Source organism: Mobula hypostoma, chromosome 4, assembly GCF_963921235.1.
Source record: "Mobula hypostoma chromosome 4, sMobHyp1.1, whole genome shotgun sequence".
Lineage (NCBI taxonomy): Eukaryota > Metazoa > Chordata > Chondrichthyes > Myliobatiformes > Myliobatidae > Mobula > Mobula hypostoma.
The window spans coordinates 176,935,526-176,955,097 of record NC_086100.1 but is presented as its reverse complement, the minus strand read 5'-3'; the positions used below and the strand labels follow the sequence as shown (position 1 = coordinate 176,955,097).

The 19,572-nt window shown below is 39.5% G+C and overlaps 1 protein-coding gene across 2 annotated transcripts in view; it reads left to right on the top strand.

Annotated features, from left to right (window-relative positions):
• The window catches only part of immt (inner membrane protein, mitochondrial (mitofilin)), a 57,301-nt gene extending 38,853 nt beyond the window's left edge, over positions 1 to 18,448 (top strand). For both annotated transcript variants that reach the window (XM_063047057.1, XM_063047056.1), the window contains 4 exons: positions 5,773 to 5,996; positions 7,338 to 7,469; positions 10,984 to 11,113; positions 17,637 to 18,448. In XM_063047057.1, the coding sequence (XP_062903127.1) occupies positions 5,773 to 5,996; positions 7,338 to 7,469; positions 10,984 to 11,113; positions 17,637 to 18,244 (1,094 nt within the window). In that variant the 3' untranslated portion in view covers positions 18,245 to 18,448. The remainder of the gene's footprint in view (positions 1 to 5,772; positions 5,997 to 7,337; positions 7,470 to 10,983; positions 11,114 to 17,636) is intronic.
• Positions 18,449 to 19,572: the final 1,124 nt, after the last annotated feature.

Below are 19,572 nucleotides of genomic sequence, written 5' to 3'. Positions count from 1 at the left end.
GTTATAATAACTTCACACACTTCATGCCCACCATACCACTAGTGTCTTTCATAGTGAAGACTGACGGAAAATACTTAGTTCATCTGCCATTTCATTGTCCCCCTTTACTACTACTCCAACATTGTTTTCCAGTGGTCTGATATCCACTCTTGCCTCTCTTTTACACTTTATGTATCTGAAGAAACTTTTGGTATCATCTTTAATATCAGTGGCTAGCTTACTTTCGTATTCCTTCTTGCCTTCTCAATGACATTTTTAGTTGTCTTCTGTTGGTTTTTAAAAGCTTTCCAATACACTAACTTCTCACTAAATTTCGCTCTATTATATGCCCTCTCTTTGGCTTTTATGTTGGCTTTGTCTTCTCTTCCTTGAGAATACTACTTCCTCTTTGGGATGTATATATCCTGTGCCTTCAAAATTGTTTGCAGGAATTCCAGCCATTGCTATTCTGCCGTCATTCCTGCCAGTGTTCTTTTCTGATCAATTTTGGCCAACTCCTCTCTCAAGCCTCTAAATCCCTTTACTCCACTGTAATACTGATACATCTGACTTTAACTTCTCCTTCTCAAATTTCAGGGTGAATTCGATCATATTATGATCACTTGCCTCTAAGGGCTCTTTTACTTTAAGCTCTCTATGTATCAATTCCTGTGCACTGCACAACACCCAATCACGAAAGCTGATCCCCTAGTGGGCTCAGCTACGAGCTGTTCTTAAAAAGCTATCTTATAGGCATTCTAGAATTTTCCCCCTCCTGGAATACAGCACCAACCTGAATTTCCCAATATACCTGCATATTGAAATCCCCCATGACTATTGTAATACTGCTGTATTGGCATGCATTTTCTACCTCCTGTTTTAATTTGTAGGCCACATCCTTATTACTGTTTGGGGGTCTCTGTGGTAACTCCCATCAGGGTCTTTTTCCCTTGCAGTTCCTGAGCTCTATCCACAATGATTCACCATCTTCTGACTCTGTCACCTTTTTCTAATGATTTGATTTCACTTTACCAACAGAACAATGCCATCTCTGCCTGTCCTTTTGATGCAATGTGTATCCTTGGATATTAAGCTCCCAAGGATGGTAGAAAGAAAAGAATGAGAACTGAGAAAGGAACGAATAGCGGAGTTCAGTTACAGAGCACTACAATTGCTAGAATCTGAAGTAAAAAAAATATATATTGGAAGTACTGAATAAGATAGAAGTGTTGGAAACTTGGATTTGTTGCTTTCATTGTCGATTCCTGACGGAGTGTAGCATGTCTGATTCTGATTTTCTCTGGTGGCCTGGTGTAAAGTCACTGATCTGTTTCTTTCTTCACACACTATGTTTGACTTACTGAGTACTTCCAATGATTTACCTTTTTTTTAAAAAAAAGATTTTCAGTGTCTGCAGTTTTTTTTTGCTTGAGGAAAAAGATTAATTTGGTTAAACTGTGAGGAAAAGGTTAAGTACAGATTAACAGATGTGTAGCTGCCAAGAATTGGCCTGGTCACTCTGGGCTGTGGAATGTTCAGAGAGCAATAAACATATTTGGTCTGCAGTACATATGTAGAAGAGGGAGGAAGTAATTTTCATGACTGCTGTTGCAATTATGTACTAGTATTGTGTACCCAGCAGTATAAAAGTTGAAGAACATTGGAAAGTTGCTGGTAATCAAATGATTCCTACACTATATTCTTTAAACCCCTTGTTTTTAAAGAAAAAGAACTGTAATGGCTTTAATTGCAACCCTAACAAAACATTCTTGCCTGAAAGCTCTCAGTAGGAGTATGGGTAGTGTCTGAGAGTGCAACTAATTGTAAGATAATTTTGTCTTTGTCGTAACCTTGGGCCAGCTACTAGTCATTCAGGAAGGCAAATCTCAGAATGAGCAGGCATAGGGCATAAATACATCCTGAAAACACACGTCTTTTAGAATGGGAGTATATTGCATTTTGCGCTTTCACACTTCACCAGTGTACTTTCTTCATGTAAGTAAATTAGCTTTCTTTATACTGTACATGGCTTTCAGAACAAGGTCGTGTATTTAGTTTATGCATGCAAGATTGAAAGGGAAAATCTCTAGATGTGTGAATACTCAGTAAGTTGGCCAGCAACTGGAGTGAGAAACAGTTGACATTTGAGGTTGATGACCATGTGTGAAGGTCATATTAACTGCTTTTCTCTCTACTGATGATGCAGGGCTGTCGAGTATTTTTAGCATTTTCTTTTCTCATTTTAATTAACTTTTTGTTTAGGCTTATTTCATATCTTATTTCCAACAGTTTAGAAGCGAAACACAGTAAAGGTAGTGACATTACACATTTGTAGCTGCTGTTCTCATTTAGACTGGAACGGTTTGTGTGACTACCTGTAGTGATGTTGTTATCAACATGGAATAATTTTTCCCACCCTTTTCATTGCAGAAGTGGCTGATCTAGGTGAGTCTGGCTAGTTTGTTTCAAGCTCTTCTGAAATCATTGAACTTCAGCTACATTCATTAGGCTGGGAGTTCCATCTCAGCAAAATCAGGAGCTTTGAGTTCCTTGTCACTGTAAATCAGGAAGTATTGTAATGCTCCATCTCTTCAATCCTGTGACATTTAGGGAACTTATTTCAGCAAGTATTCTTACTTGAAATTATAAAATGATGAAAAGTAAATAGCCTGTGGCACAACTATACTCATGCTTTTAGATGAAAGTGATCAAATTTTGGGAAATTGTTTTAGAAAGCTCAAGCTCTATAATTTATGAAGGAAAAGCTGCTTATAGGGTAACTAGAGCATTGCTGGAAACAGAACTGCCAGATTGTCAGTAGTGAGGTATACAGGGTTCAAAAATTTAAACGTCAGCATCTCAGTTTTCCATTTTGTTTAATGGATAAATTAATTGTAATTAATTATCTGAATGGTGGCCGATTAGGAAAAGGGGAGGTGCAACAAGACCTGGGTGTCATCATACACCAGTCATTGAAAGTGGGCATGCAGGTACAGCAGGCGGTGAAAAAGGCGAATGGTATGCTGGCATTTATAGCAAGAGGATTCAAGTACAGGAGCAGGGAGGTACTACTGCAGTTGTACAAGGCCTTGGTGAGACCACACCTGGAATATTGTGTGCAGTTTTGGTCCCCTCATCTGAGGAAAGACATCCTTGCCATAGAGGGAGTACAAAGAAGGTTCACCAGATTGATTCCTGGGATGGCAGGACTTTCATATGATGAAAGACTGGATGAACTAGGCTTATACTCGTTGGAATTTAGAAGATTGAGGGGGGATCTGATTGAAACGTATAAAATCCTAAAGGGATTGGACAGGCTAGATGCAGGAAGATTGTTCCTGATGTTGGGGAAGTCCAGAATGAGGGGTCACAGTTTGAGGATAAGGGGGAAGCCTTTTAGGACCGAGATGAGGAAAAACTTCTTCACACAGAGTGGTGAATCTGTGGAATTCTCTGCCACAGGAAACAATTGAGGCCAGTTCATTGGCTATATTTAAGAGGGAGTTAGATATGGCCTTTGTGGCTACGGGGGTCAGGGGGTATGGAGGGAAGGCTGGTGCAGGGTTCTGAGTTGGATGATCAGCCATGATCGTACTGAATGGCGGTGCAGGCTCGAATGGCCGAATGGCCTACTCCTGCACCTATTTTCTATGTTTCTGTATTGAACCAGAGACTCAAAAGGATTCTTGCTGTGCTGAAACTTGTCATTTTTGGCAAGGCATCAGTTTAAGTTTACAGTAGATCCTGGCATAGTGAAGACCAAATTGGATAGACTGTTGTGCTGGATAATTATATTGAGGCAACACACACAAAATGCTGGAGGAGCTCAGCAGGCCAGGCAGCCTTTATGGAAAAGAGTACAGTCGACGTTTCGGCCAAAATCCTCCAGTATTTTTTGTGTTTTGCTTGGATTTCCAGCATCTGCAGATTTTCTCTTGATTGTAATTGCATTGAGGCATCACTCATGACTTTAATGGAGTTTTCCTCCCACATTTAGGTAGTAGCTATTGACTCTACTCTCTGCACCTACATAAAGAATCACTATTTGGATCATCAACTCTATACCTCTGGGAGAGGTGGGATGTGGAAATAGGAAAGTGTGAGGTGTAAGTTGTTTGTACTGCTGGGTTGAAAGGAGATCTTTAGATGCATTTTAAGGAACATATTTTCTATGGTTTCGGTCATAACTGGGAGCAAGTAGTGGGATACTATCCTCCACTCAGTATTCCTTGAGGGAAATTATCCTGGTTTTATTGGAAGAGATTGCTTGTTATACAGGAGGCTTGGTTTATTTTTGACTATTAAATTGGTTGGTCAGAAGTTGATTCTATTTTGCTGTTCAGTTCATTGTTGATATCATTTTATTGGGTGATACAGTATGGTCATTAAAACATAGGAGCTCCCTAGTTTATTGAAGATCAGCATTACAGAAATCTGACTTTATGCAAGTTCTCCATAAAGAATATTTCAAGATGGAAATGTTGGTTTCCAAAATGCAAACATCTTCAGGGCTTCATTGAATAGAGTAGCAGTTAATGAATTTAAAAGACAACTTGTCCTAGGTGGTGTGTGTGTGGGTTGGGGAAGGGGAAGAAATTGTTTACATGTAACCTTCCCACAGTAATCAGATACCATTGTTTTTAAGAATGCAATTGCATATTTACTGGCTACTTAAGAGGTTTGCTTTGGAAACTAACAAGGCAATCTCTTTCATGATATTTAAAATATTTTAACAAACAATACAACATCAATTGACATGAAGACCATCGAAATTAGCCCTTGAATGTGGGACATTCTAATTCTGTACCTATTGAAACTACATGGGGGAAGACAATAAGGATATTGATCCTCATTGAAATTGTTTACTTCTGATTACATAAAATTAATTTATGGACAGTTCTCAGGAAGAGAACTCTGACAGAACCCATGAACTGCTTGAACAAATGGAAAGGAAGAAAGGGAATTTCCTAACTCTAATGCATTAATCTCAATTATCAGGATAGTGTTACTACCTCCAGAGTTACAGTGACATATGTTACCTGAGGCTATTTATATTTATTCTGCATTTTGTACTTACTTTCCTTAGCACACCTTTATACTTAAAGTCTAAAATACTTACAGTTTTAGAATTATTTGCTAATTCATCAGATGAGCAACAAGAGTTAAGTGTTTGGAGCACGAGCTTTACATTTAATCATCTCCTGTGCGAAGGAAAGTAATACATTGTTGATCAGCAATCGAAGCAATTCAGCTTATTACCAGATGCCTTAATTGGTGCTTGTTTTCCTTGTGTATATGTCATTTATTAAATATTCTGAGTAAAAGTACAATTTAAATGTTATTACTCTTAGTGTTGCCATTTATCTTTTTTCTTTCAATTTATGAACAGTTTTAACATATTTTCACTTACGGGTTATTCATAATGCTGCAGAAACTGAGGATATTGCTAACCTGGTAAAGTTTGTAATTTGCCATTTTTATTTAGCTTTCACAAAGGGAATATGCACAAAGATTTAATAGTAAAATACAAAACCTTTAGCATTCAATGAATAGCCTCCAGTCCTAGTAAATCCCATGTATTTCAGTGATATTTTTTTTCCTCTCTGTTTCTCTATACTACTGAACAGAGCAGACTTACTGACACCTAAATATACATTTGATCTTTTCTTTGGTAGTGAGGAGGATGACTCTATGTTGAAATTTCGAAATATATAGCGTGGTTGATACCTGATCTACTAATCATGCATACCCTTGTTCTCTACTGTGTTCTAATGTTTTTCCCCCCAACTGTAGCTGGCCAGCTGAACACTGATGACCTCAATTCTTTGATTGCCCACGCCCATCGTCGCATTGACCAGTTGAACAAGGAACTGGCCGAACAGCAAGTTCGAGAGAAGCAGCGCATTGAAAAGGCACTTGAGCATCAGAAATTGGAGAATAAGAAGGCTTTAGAAATAGCAGTGACAAAAGCCCTGGAACATTATCAATCAGAAAGGCTTCTGGAACAGGACAAAAAGGCAAGACCTGTGCCCAGTCACTTACTAGTTTTACTACTAAGCATCTTGCCTATATCTACAAATTACTTTTAACATTAATCAGCAGCATCAATCATTGCTGAGGTGATAATGTGCCAAACTGGTCTGAAACCTGCTTATTATGTATTGGAGAAGTATGATTTTTCACGTACAGTTAACTAATCATTTCTGCCCGCACATTGTCCATATCCCATATCCCTATTCTGTGCATATTCCTGTGTCTAAGAACTTACTAAATTCTTCTGTCATATCTGCCTCCAGTTCCACTCTGGCAGCACATTCTATGGACCCACTACTGTGTGTGTGTGTGTGTGTGTGTGTGTGTGTATATAAACAACAAATGCCTTTCACATCTTCTAGTCACTTAACTGACTAACATCATTTGTCATTTGCAGATAGAATAATTTGCAATTTCAGTCCTCAAAGGCATAATCTAATTTTTTTAGATTATTACCTCCAATCTTAGATGCCCAATCTGTGGAAATAGTTTATCTACCCATTGAATCTGCTTAAAGTTTCGAAAACCTCAATCAACTCACTTAACCCACTCTTTATCCCTTCACCTACTTTCTACAAAATGCGGCTCTGGTTTATGTAATCTTGTAGTTTAAGATTTGAGCCAGACTCATAAATTATGCAGCAGTTGCAATGAAGCAAATATATCCTTCCTTAGCAGTGGCAGCCTGATTTGCTTGGAAGTCTAACCAGGTCTCTATGTAGCTGTAACATAACTTTGCCACCTTGTATTTCAGTCCTCCAGATACAAGAGATAGCATTTCTTTTCGATTAGTTTCTAGAAACATAGAAACATAGAAAATAGGTGCAGGAGTAGGCCATTCGGCCCTTCGAGCCTGCACCGCCATTCAGTATGATCATGGCTGATCATCCAACTCAGAACCCTGTACCAGCCTTCCCTCCATACCCCCTGATCCCTTTGGCCTCTGTTCTCTGTTCTATGTTTGGTACTTTAATCTTACGTACAGAGAACTTAAAATCTACCAACAAAACAATCGCAGATGCTGTAAATCTTAAGAATAGAACATAAAATGCTAAATATAGTAAATCAAGCAATGTTTGTGGAGAAAGAGTTAAATCTCAGGTTGATGACTATTTCTGACAACCCAAAATCCTTTTGGATTATCAGTCATCTTCTAGTTTGGAGTGCAGGGGTAAAGAATTTTTCAGTGAATAATGCAGGGTTATGTGGTAGTACTAAAGAGTGAGAATAACTGGAATGTTAACCTGCCTGTGTTGACCTGTTTTAATTGTACTTTTCATGGTAGAGATTTCTCTGTGTAAATAATATTTTGTTTTCAAATTCAGATTGAAGAAGTACGTGAAGTGATGGAGGCAGAGATGCGAACCCAACTACGTAGGCAAGCCGCTGCTCACACTGATCATCTGAGGGATGTACTGAAAGTTCAGGAACAGGAGTTCAAAGGGAAATATAAGGAGGTAAGTTTATTTCTGAGTCATAGACTCAGTGGCCTGAAATGAACCTCCTGGTTTGACTCATAAAGCAAACCCATTCTTCCACTCCTCTCTCCACATTCTCAACTCCATCACGATTCTGTCATTCACCTAACACACACTGGTGGCAGTTTATATTGACAAACAAACCTAACACATAGGTGTTGGAGAAGTGGAAGGAAACCAGGGAACTTGGAGGCACAACATTTGGTGGTGTTGTGGATGGTGAGGAGGATAATTTTGTGTTAGAGAGATCTTGATCCGTTGGTAAATTGGGCAGAAGAATAGCAGATGGAATTTAGTCCTTGTAAATGTGAATTGATGCATTTTTGGGAGGTCAAAAGTCATATAGTGATTTGTCCTGAGGGAGCTTTGAAGTACAGAGGGTTTGGTGTACAATGCCAAAGATCCTTGAAAACGGCAGCTCAGGTGGATAAGGTGGTAAAAAAGTCAAGAGGAATGCTACTTTATTAACCATACCATAGAATATAAAGGAGGGAAGTTATGCAAACTTGTAAAACATTGGTGAGGCCCCATTCAGAACAATATGTGTAACTTTGGTTCCCTTAGTATAAGAAGCAGCCTCGCCAGAGAAACCTGAAGGAATTCACCAGAATGTTGCCTGGGATGGTGTGTCACAGTTGTAAGGGGAGACTGGAGAGGTTGGATTAGTTTTCTTTGGAGCAAAGAGGGTTGAAGGGGACCTGAGGGATTTATACAAAATTAGAAGATGTATAGATAAACAGTCATTAAAATTATCCCCATAACATCTCTGCACCCTTGGCAGTGTATTTGTATCTTTATAGGATGGAGTCAACTGCTCCACCTAAATGATAAACGATAAAAGACAATCCCCCTTACCATCAAAAATAATAATAAAGTGTGATCTCCATTTTTGTGATTGGACATGGGCTGATGATGGTTTAATTCAGGGGTCCCCAACCTTTTTTGCACCGCGGACCGGTTTAATATTGACAATATTCTTGTGGACCGGCTGATGGGGGCAGGAGGGAGTGTTTGAGTAGGGTTGCCAACTTTCTCATTCCCAGATAAGGGACAAGAGTAGCAGTCAAATACGGGACACTTGTGTTTACCCTGAGAAAGACTATCATGACCATGAAGCCCTGCGTGGGCAACTGTGTGTGCATGCGTATACGTGCCGATTTTTTTTCTGCAAAATTCAAGATTTGGCTTAATCTTCCCAATTCTGTTACGTGAAACTACACTGTACATACATTATTTCTACTTTATATAGGCTGTGTATTTATCATATCATTCCTGCTTTTACTATATGTCAGTGTTATTTTAGGTTTCATGTGTTACTTGGTATGATTATGTGTTACTTGGTATGATTTGGAAACGCTCAAAAATTTTCCCCGTATAAATTAATGGTAATTGCTTCTTCACTTTACGCCATTTCGGCACGAAAGGTTTTGTAGGAACGCTCTACCTTAGCGGGGGAAATACGGGACAAGGGCAGTCCCATATGGGAGAAACCAATTTAGGTCAATATACGGGATGTCCCGGCTAATACGGGACAATTGGCAACCGTATGTTCAAGTTCAACAGTGTGTGACAGGGAATGAGGAAAGTTGCAGCTGACTCGTATCGTTTCATATCGCCAAATGATATCGTTTCCTCGCGGCCCAGTAGCACATGCTTTGCGGCCCGGTACCGGTCTGTGGCCTGGTGGTTGGGGACCACTAGTTTAATTGGCTGAATTGGATATGTCCTCATTTTATGGAGTGAACTGAATTTTGTGTATTTAGCTGTCAGCTATGTACCAGTTGGTTAACCCACCTTTCATGTTTCCTTTCTCCTTGAGGAGAGAAATATTTCCTTTCATGTAATGCTCTTGGGACCTTGACTTTGCAGAATTATAACCGAATTTTAAATTCAGTTATCCTGCATATTCAGGGTACAGGGTTATGTCTAAAATTGTTTATGTTAAACAGGGTGAACATTTACTTGACTTCCATTTAAAAATAGTAGGTTCTAGACTGGGCCATTCAATCGAATTATAGCTGAAATGGCTCAAATTCCCAACTATAGCCTGCACTCACTGTGTTGGCCACATTATAGCCCTGAGCCACTTGCCTTAACAGTGACCAGTCACACCACTTGACCAACCTGCCAAACACCAGCCTTCAGAGGTATCTCCTTCATGCTGATATGGTGTGATTGATTGCTGGACTGGTGCCAACTGCCCAGCACAGCAGTATTGTCATCGCTTTGTAGATAATGCTTTACAGACTCCTTTTAGCACTGCTTCCATTAACATTCTTGTTCTTGAGCATTTATCTTGTGCACTAAGGAACATACCAGTGTAGTGGAATTCAGTTATGACATTATGACTGGCTCAAGTTAATTTGACACAGATTGTAAATGGACCCCTGCTTATTTCTGTTTAAAACGTTAAAATATATTTTGTTAACCTACCTACTGCCTGTTAGATTGCTGATGTTTAGGGCAGCAATGAAGGCTCTCCATCTCTGACGGTGTTCAGGGCTTCCTTCATTGTGTCAGTAGCTTGGTTTTCATTACTGTCCCTCATGTAAGCCCCGGCTGGAGATTCAGGAATACCGTTGCACACAGATGTAGAAGGATCCTTAATTGCTATTTCCATAACAGTTTTGTTTGACTAGTCAGGGTTGTTGCCCTGAGCTGAACCACTGAACCTGCGGGATGGTGGACCACTCTGGTTCTGGCCTCTACTCTTTGACCCTACCAAGAACCAAAGCATAAATCTCTGACTCCAGCCAACATAACTCTCCAGGTCATTGAGATGCACAAAACTCCAAAATCTATGACAAGGTTGTGGTCCTCTTGGAAGGATTTTGTTTAAGTGACCATGTTGCACCTTTCTCATTCATTTTCTCTAGAGCATTAGAAGCTGACGGAAACTTCATAGTTTATAAAATTCTGAGAGGCATAAATATCTGTCCTGCTGAAGGGTCTCGTTGACTGTACTCTTTTCCACAGATGTTGCCTGGCCTGCTGAGTTTCTCCAGCATTTTGTATGTGTTGCTTAGACAACCAGAATTTTTTTTTCGTTGGGGTTGCAGCATCAAATAGGAGAAGGGAAAAGTTGAGAGGATTTGCGGGGCAAGTTTTTTTTTACACAGTGGTAGATGTCTAGAATAGGGTATCAGTGATGTTAGTGGAAGCAAGGTAAGATAGTGGCATTTAAGACGACTTTAGTTAGATGCATGAATATGTAGAGAATGGAAGGATATAGATCATGTGAGAAAGAATTAGTATAGTTTGGCAGTGTGCTCAGCATAGCCATCATGAACTGAAGAGCCTATTCCTGTGCTCATTTGCCTAATTAAATAATTTTATTTATTTTCACTCTAGGGAGTTTATTGATCTTTCCTTTTAAAAGTACATCAAAAGGAAATGTATGGCCACAAAGAAAAATTGTTTAAGGCCATTTAGTGCTATTGGATGCAGGTTTGTACAAGTTTCATGCCATTTGATTTTTTTTAAAACTTCATAGGAGCTACAACAGAAATTATCGGAATATGAGATGCAGTACAGACGCTTATCTCAAGAACAACTGGACAACTTTACACTGGAAATGAATGCAGCTTATTCCAGGCTGAAGGGTATTGAAAAGGCAATGGAGAGTGAGTGGTTATTTGTCATTCCACTTATTTCATGTAATTTATGAAAAGCTTTAGTAAGACTTACTCAAAGCTACAGTACAGTGTACCCCCATGTTATAGAGGGATTATGTTCCTGGAAAACTATAGCACAATTTTCTGCAATGTGAACTCTTGAAAACATGTTCAAAATGTGTTGTTTCATTTGCACTTCATCTTTTTTATGCTTAAATTCGTTAAGTGCAAAATTTTTATTCTATATCTCAATTTTTTGTGTAGTGATTTGTGAACTCTAAGGGGAAATTCCATTTTGCAAACTGCCATGACGGGAGGGGGGGTGTACACTGTAATTTCGAAACAATTCTTATTGCTGGAAATTCTTACAAAATATAGAGGAAAAGTCGCCAAATATATTAATTCTAAAGTGAAACATCCATTGAGCCAAGCTCTTAACAGGATCAGACTTCTCACCTCATAAGAGAAGTGGGAGTTTGAGTACGGTTACATCTCCTGAGGTTCCCAACTAACAGATTTGCTTTAGGAGCATGAGAAATACTGTCAGTTACTTAGATGGACACCATCAAAAGAATACTGAACAAAGCTCTTGTCCGCTTAACAGAGTACCTTTCCTACTTGCCTGTTCCACTGGGTTTAAAATTCATCTCTTTGTCAGAACACTGTGGCAAAAGTATATACAATCCACATGGCATGGATTAGTTAATGGAAAACTTTAAGAATATACGGATCGTTTTCAGTTTGGCTATTAGGAACTAATGAGTTCTGGAGTTCATCTGCTTACAATGTGAATTGACAAATGTACACAGAGGTTAAATTTAATGCATGGGAAATGCCATCTCAGATTTTACTAATTTTTTTTTGATAAGTGGAGTATGTTAGATACTGTCTACGTGGACTTTCATGAGGCCTTTTGACAAGGTATCACGTGGTAAGCTGGCCCAGAAGTTTGAGTTTATGGCATTGAAGGCAGGCTGACAAATTGGAATCAAAATTGGCTTAGCAATAGGTGTTGATAATGGAAAGTTGCTTTTCGATTGGAAGCTTGTGGCCAGTATTAGTGCTGCCACCTTTGATGTTTGTAACAACCGTTAACGAATTGCGTTATGAACGTACAAGGTATGGTGAGGAAGATTACAGATGATCGAAGAAGTGTTGTATATGGAGAGGAAGTGTGCTTAAAGCTGCAGTGTGATGTAGACGAGCTAAAAAGTTGTGAGGTGCAATGACAGTTGGAATTTAATCCCCTCTAATGAGGGATGATGTATTTTGGAAAGCAAACAAGGGTAGAATATACACAGAAAATTCTATAGGTCTATGGAGTGGCGATGAACAGAATGACCTTTGGGTTTCAAGTCCAACAATCCATCGGACGTGGTGAAGATGGCATGTTGGATGCCTGCCTTCATTTCCTCAGGCATAATAATGGTGTAAATGATGTGGCCAGCTAATGGGAACTGTCTAAGCATAGATAGTGCCTTGATAATAACATTAATTTGCTTATCTTGTCAATGGATTTAGAGGATTCTGAGGAGATACGGTACTTGCAGGCAAATGGAGCTAGTTTAGGTGGGCATCTTGTTTGGCTCGGATCGGTTGGGAAGAAGGGCCTGTTTCCGTGCTGCCTGACCGTACCTCTCCAGTCCTTGGAGGTGCCAGAGAATAGGTAGTAGATGTCTTCAAAGCATATAGTATGGTGAGGACCACAGTTACCTAAAAGACAGTGCACTTTGGGCTGGGTCTGTGGTTTTGTTGTACAAAAACACTTTTCCTCAGACAAAAGTTGTGCTAGTGAATTTCGTAAATGATGTCTGCTTTTAGTGAGAGGTGAGATTCAGGAAGTGGTCGATGTTTTCCAGAACCAGACTGTTGTGTAGCAGGTCCCATTAGTGGAGGACCTTTATTTTACCAATATTTAGAATCATTCTGTTATTCCTGCTGCTGATGAGTTAACGATATGGTTGTATATACAGAGATTGTGCCTATACTCTTTGGAGTTTGGAAAAAAAAGAGATACAAGGGATTTAGAGGAACAAATTTGTAGAGAGATCACAGGCTGTTGCAAGAAATGCAAGGTTGTTATAGTAGGTGATTTTAACTTTCCCATATTGACTGCGACTCCCATACTGTAAAAAGGACTAGATGAGATAGAGTTTATCAGATGTGTTCAGGAAAGTTTCCTTAATCAGTACATAAAAATCCCAGTGAGAGTGTGCAATACTTGATCTGCTATTAGGAAATGAGACAGGGCACAAGTTTCTATAGGGGACCACTTGGCATCTAGTGATTACAATGCCATTAGTTTCAAAATCAAATGCAAAAAGATTGGTCAGATACATGGTTGAGGTTCTGAATTGGAGAAAGGCCAATTTTGATGGTATCAGAAAGGATCTGGCAAGTGTGGATTGGGACAGGCTGTTTTCTGGCAAAGGAGTACATGGAAAGTGGGAGGCCTTCAAAAGTGAAATTTGACGAGTACAAAGCTCGTATGTTCCTGTCACAATAAAAGGTAAAGAAAACAGATGTAGGGAACCCACTGGCTAAGAAAAAAAAGATGCATAGCTTGTCTATGCAGGTAAGAACAAATCAGAATCAGGGTTATTATCACCGGCATGTGACATGAAATTTTGTTAACTTAGCAGCAGCAGTTCAATGCGATACATAATCCAGCAGAGAGGGGGAAAAAAAACGTCATAAATAAACAAGTAAATCAATTACATGTATTGAATAGTTTATTAAAACATGTGCAAAAACAGAAATACTGTATATTTAAAACAAAAGTGAGCTAGTGTCCAAAGCTTCAATGTCCATTTAGGAATCGGATGGCAGAGGGGAAGAAGCTGTTCCTGAATCACTGAGTGCGTGCCTTCAGGCTTCTGTATCTCCTACCTGATGGTAACAGTGAGAAAAGGGCATGCCTTGGGCGCTGGAGGTCTTTAATAATGGATGCTGCCTTTGAGGTGCTTAAGGAGTATAAGAGATGCAAGAGAACACTGAAGAAAGAATTAATGAGGGCTAAAAGAAGGCATGAGGTTGTCTTAGCAGACAAGGTAAAGGAGAATCTTGAGAGATTTTACAGATATGTTAAGAGCAAAAGGATTACAAGGGACACACAATTGGTCCTCTGGAAGATCAGAATGAAAATCCATGTGTGGAGCCAAAAAAGATGGAGGAGTTCTTAAATTAATTTTTTGCATCTGTATTTACTCAGGAGACAGGGACAGTCTATAGCAGGGAGGCAAAGCATCAACTTTATGGACCCTATACAGTTTACAGAGGAGGTGGTGCTTGCTGTCCTGAGGCAAATTAGAGTGGATAAATCCCTAGGGCCTGACAAGGTGTTCCATCGGACCCTGTGGGAGGCAATTGCATAAATTGCTGGGGCCCTAGCAAAGATATTTAAATCATCCTTGGTGACAGGTGAGGTGCCAGAGGATTGAGAAATAGCCAATGTTGTTCTGCTGTTTAAGAAAAGCTCTAAAAGTAAACCAGGAAATTAAAGGCCAGTGAGCCTATAATTGGGAAATTTATTGGAAGGTATTCTAAGGGATGGGATGTGTGAGTAATTTGGATAGGTGTGGACTGATAGTCAACATGGCTTTGTGCATGGTCTAACTAATTGTCAAGTTTTTCGAGGAAGTTACCAGCAAAGTGGATGAAGGCAAGGCAGTGAATGTTGTCCATGTGGACTTGAGCAAGGCATTTGACAAGGTCCCGCATAGGAGGTTGGTCAAGAAGGTTCAGTCGCGCGGCATTCAATATGAGGTAGTAAACTGGATTAGGCATTGACTGTGGGAGAAGCTAGAGAGTGGTAGTAGATGGTTGCCTCTGACTGGAGGCCTGTGACCAGTGGTGTGCTGGGTCCCTTGTTGTTTGTGATCTGGATGATAATATGGTTAACCGCATCAGCAAATTTTCAGATGACACCAAGATTTGGGGTGCGGTGGACAGTGAGGAAGGCTATCATGGTTTGCAGAAGGATCTGGACCAGCTGGAGAAGTGGACTGAAAAAATGGCAGGTGGAATTTAATGCAGACAACTGCAAGGTGATGCACTTCAGTGGGACCAAACAGGGTAGGTGTTGCACAGTGAATATTACTACACTGCGGAGTGCAGTAAAACAAAAGGATCTGGAAATACAGGTCCATAATTCATTGAAAGTAGCATCACAGGTAGATGGGGTCGTAAAGAAAGCTTTTGGCATATTGGTCTGCATAAATCAAAATATTGAGTACAGGAGATGGGATGTTATGTTGAAGTTGAGTAAGACATTGGTGAAGCCTAATTTGGAGTATTGTTTGCAGTTTGGTCACCTACCTACAGGAATGATGGAAATAAGGTGGAAGGAGTACGGTGAAAATTTACAAGGATGTTACCAGGTCTGGAGGATCTGAGTTGTAAAGAAAGATTGAATAGTCTAAGACTTTATTCCTTGGAACATATAAGATTAGGAGGAGATTTGATAGAGGTATACAAAATCATGAAGGGTACAGATAGGGTAAATGAAAGCAGGCAGTTTTGCACTGAGGTTGGATGGGACTATGACCAGAGGTCATGGGTTAAGGATGAAGGGTGAAAAGTTTAAGGGGAACATGAAGGAAAACTTCAGTGAGAGGGTTGTGAGAGTGTGGAATGAGCTGCCAGCACGAGTGATTTCAATGTTTACATGGCGTTTGGATAGGTACATGGATGGTAGGGGTATGGAGGGCTATGGTCCTGGTGCAGGTTTTGGGAGTAGGCAATGTAAATGGTTGGGATGGACTAGATGATACCCTTCATAATTTTGTTTCTGTACTGTACTTTTCTATGACATGACTTTTGGTCGTAGTCCCACCCAATCTCAATGGAAAAAGCCTGCTTGCATTTACCCTATCTATACCCCTCATAATTTTGTATATCTTTATCAAATCTCCTCTTAATCTTCTACAGTCAAAGGATTTAAGTCCCAGCATTGCACTCCATAAGCACCTCATCTTAATAGGATAGATGCTGAGAGGATGTTTCCCTGAGTGTGAAAGTCTAGACTGTTCATGACTCAAGAGGAGGTTAGATTTCTTTGAGAGTTCTGTATTTGAGAGGAATGTAGATGCTGAGTCCTTATCACATTCTAGGCTGAGATAAATTCTTGGATTGCAAGGGAATTGAGGGTTATGGAGATAATGCAGGAAACTGCATTTTAGCCTCAATCTAATTGAATGCAGAGCAGGCTCAAGGAGCCATATGACTTTCTGCAGCTCATATATCTTATGTCACCATGATTAATTCAACAAGACTTCTTCACGTGCACCATTAATCACCGAGAAAGGCGCTGAGCAATTTACTGGGGCACTGTCACCTTGAAGTTACAGGTCATCCTGACTTAAACATTTATCATCACTTCTTCATTGTACGCAAACTCCAATTCCAATACCATTCTTATTGTCTCCCATCAGCATCTTGGGACAAACGCAAGGATAGTATGGCCTAAATTTTGAGAGACGATTTGTTTAAAAATACATCTGGGAATTGGACAGAATGACAAATTCAGTTTTAAAAAATGTTCTAGTTCTAGCTTTCTAGTCATTATAAAGTGTAGAATCATTCTTGCTAAGGTGATAAGGGAAAAAATGTAAATGTCATCCATCTGGGATCCTGTGGGTAACAGATGTAGAAGATCAATGGATTGTTACTATTTTTATCATGGAGTGCTTGATGGAGTTAGGATCAGTTTTACAAAGCCTTCGATTGCACTCGGAGAGCTTCATCCAATTTCAGGCATGACACAACATGCGAGTGATGAACTGGTGTATCACGTAGTCTCCAAAATTATTCTCTTAAGAATCAATTCACATCAAATTATGGATACAGGTAGTACTTTGCTGATCTGGAAGTTTGCATAATCTGATCAAGGTCCTGAAGAACGGTCATTAACATTTAAAGGTTTAATTTGGTTTCTCTCTGCAGATCCTGTTGATTCTTTTGAGTAGCTATAACATTTTTAGTTATTTCAGATTTCCAGCAGTGGAATATTTTTCTTTTAAATCTTTAAAATAACAGTTTTAACTGAGTCCGGAACAAGTGTGTGTGAAGAAATTATAGCACAGACTTGCAGGACCAAAATCCTCATTGCTAGAGATTTTAGCCTGGGAGGAGGATACCAAGGTTGGTTCGCTTACAAGAGACTGTATCATGATAAAGGCAGCGATAGGTGAGAGAAATGAAAGATGAATATGAAGATTCTTAAATGTTTACAGCAGAAGAACAAAAGATAGAGGGCTCCATCAATCAAAAGTGTGGTTACTGGGGTTGGAATTACATTTCTGACCACACATTATGGGCTCCCTGATAAATAGTGTAACTCATTGTTTCAAATGGGACAGAAAGTGGTGGATACAGATGTAGCAGAAGGCATACTTCCACAAACGTGTTTCCTAATCTTTGTTACTGTAGAACACAGTATCATTCAAACTGTTGTTATGCTTCCAGATTAAAATAAGCTTTTAATTATTGTATACCTGCCCTTTGTAAGTTGAATAATGTTACCTTTTTTCAGGTCATGTTATTGCAGAAGAGGAGGCTAGAAAGGCACATCAACTTTGGCTCTCTATAGAAGCTCTGCAATACACGTTAAAAACGGCCTCTGGTGATAGCCCAACAGAGCCTCTGCAGAATGCTATAGAAGCCATTACAAATAGCTGTGGAGATGATAAGTTCACTCAGGCCTTAGCAGGAGCCCTTCCTCAAGAGTGTCTTTCTCGTGGAGTGTACAGCGAAGAGGCATTGCGTCATCGGTTCTACACAGTACGGAAAATAGCACGGCGTGTAGCCATGATAGATGAGACAAGAAATAGTCTGTTTCAATACTTCCTCTCCTATCTGCAATCCTTTCTACTAATGGAACCGCAAGTAACAAAGCCTCCTGAGGAACTTCACCTTGAGGGCTTGGACACGTTTAAACTATTGTCATATGCCTCATTCTGCATTGAACATGGTGATCTAGAGCTTGCTGCTAAATTTGTGAACCAGCTTCGCGGAGAACCAAGAAGGGTTGCACAAGATTGGCTAGCGGAGGCTCGTCTAATGCTTGAAACAAAACAAATTATAGAAATTCTTTCAGCTTATGCCAATGCAGTGGGTTTGGGTACCACACAAGTAGAATAATTTGACAGAACACAGACCTCAGACCCTATCACAGCAGAAAAATGGACTTCAGCCCCATACGCACTATTCTGTAAGCACTATTACTGACTTCACTGTTCCAGTGTAATTCCAGTAAATGGTACAATGAAGTAAAATGGTGGGAAAGTGTCTCTGTAATTTGGTATACTTGTTTTATTGATTGGACTTTGTATTTGAACCAAATAATCATTTCAGCTCATTGTATGTTGATTTTCTTCCCCCTTTCAGATGCATATCAATAAAACAGAATTAAACACTGAATGGAAAGATAATGTTGATGTTTTCATAAACACCAAATTACTAATTTAAGTGAAGCAAAATTCTGAGTGAGCTCTGAAGAACGAACTAGGTTGGAGTAATTTGCTTTGTTACCTTTTGATTTGTTTTGACTTGCAACTTAGTACTTTGCTCTGTGTAGATGCATCTCTTTGGGTTTTAGGTAGTCAGTCTGGTTTCATACCTTTAATTTACACCTTTGCACTGCATAATACAGGTTAAAATGCAATTCCAGATAATGGAAAATTCAGCTGGTATCCTTTTCTTGCGAGAGAAACTCATTGTTTAAAAAAGGTAAAATTTCCTTTGTTATCTTAATGATAGTAAATTAGCATTTAATAGACTGAAAATAAGTGAAACCATAGCACTCACTAGATATTCTAAATATATATCCAATGTTTTCCTTAATCAGAAGTATTATCATTGACAATGTTGTGTAATTTGTTTGCAGTAGCAGTACAGTGGAAAACAAAAGTTGCTACAAGTTGCAACAGTAAAGCAGAAGTTGCTCTTGCTGAAATGTTCAGCCTGGGTTGTCAGGCTCTAGTCCTTCCTCTGATAGTAGTAATGTGAAGAGGGCACGTTCCTAATGGTGAGAGTCTTTAATCATGAATGCTGCCTTCTTGAGGTCAATTGTGGGGAGGGTTGCGTATATGATAGAATTGGCTGAGGCTACATCTACACTAGACCGGATAGTTTTGAAAGCACCAGTTTCAAGTAAAAACGACAGGCGTCCACACTAGGCGTTTTTCAAGATGTCTGTCTACATTAAAACTGATATTTGGGCGAATCTACTCCTACTGGGCATGCGCAGACACATCTACAGAAAACAAGCGAAGAGGAAACGGTATAATATTTGTGTTTCTGCGGCGGCGTTGTGCTATTTCCATTGGTCAAAAGCTAGAGTACCACCAACAACAACAGCAAAAGAAAGTTTTCAACAATGTCTTCGAGGAATACAAAGAAAACCTCTGCCGGAAAAAGCAGACCGGACTTCTTCGTTTAGACAAACCATGAAGTTGAGCTGTTTCTGC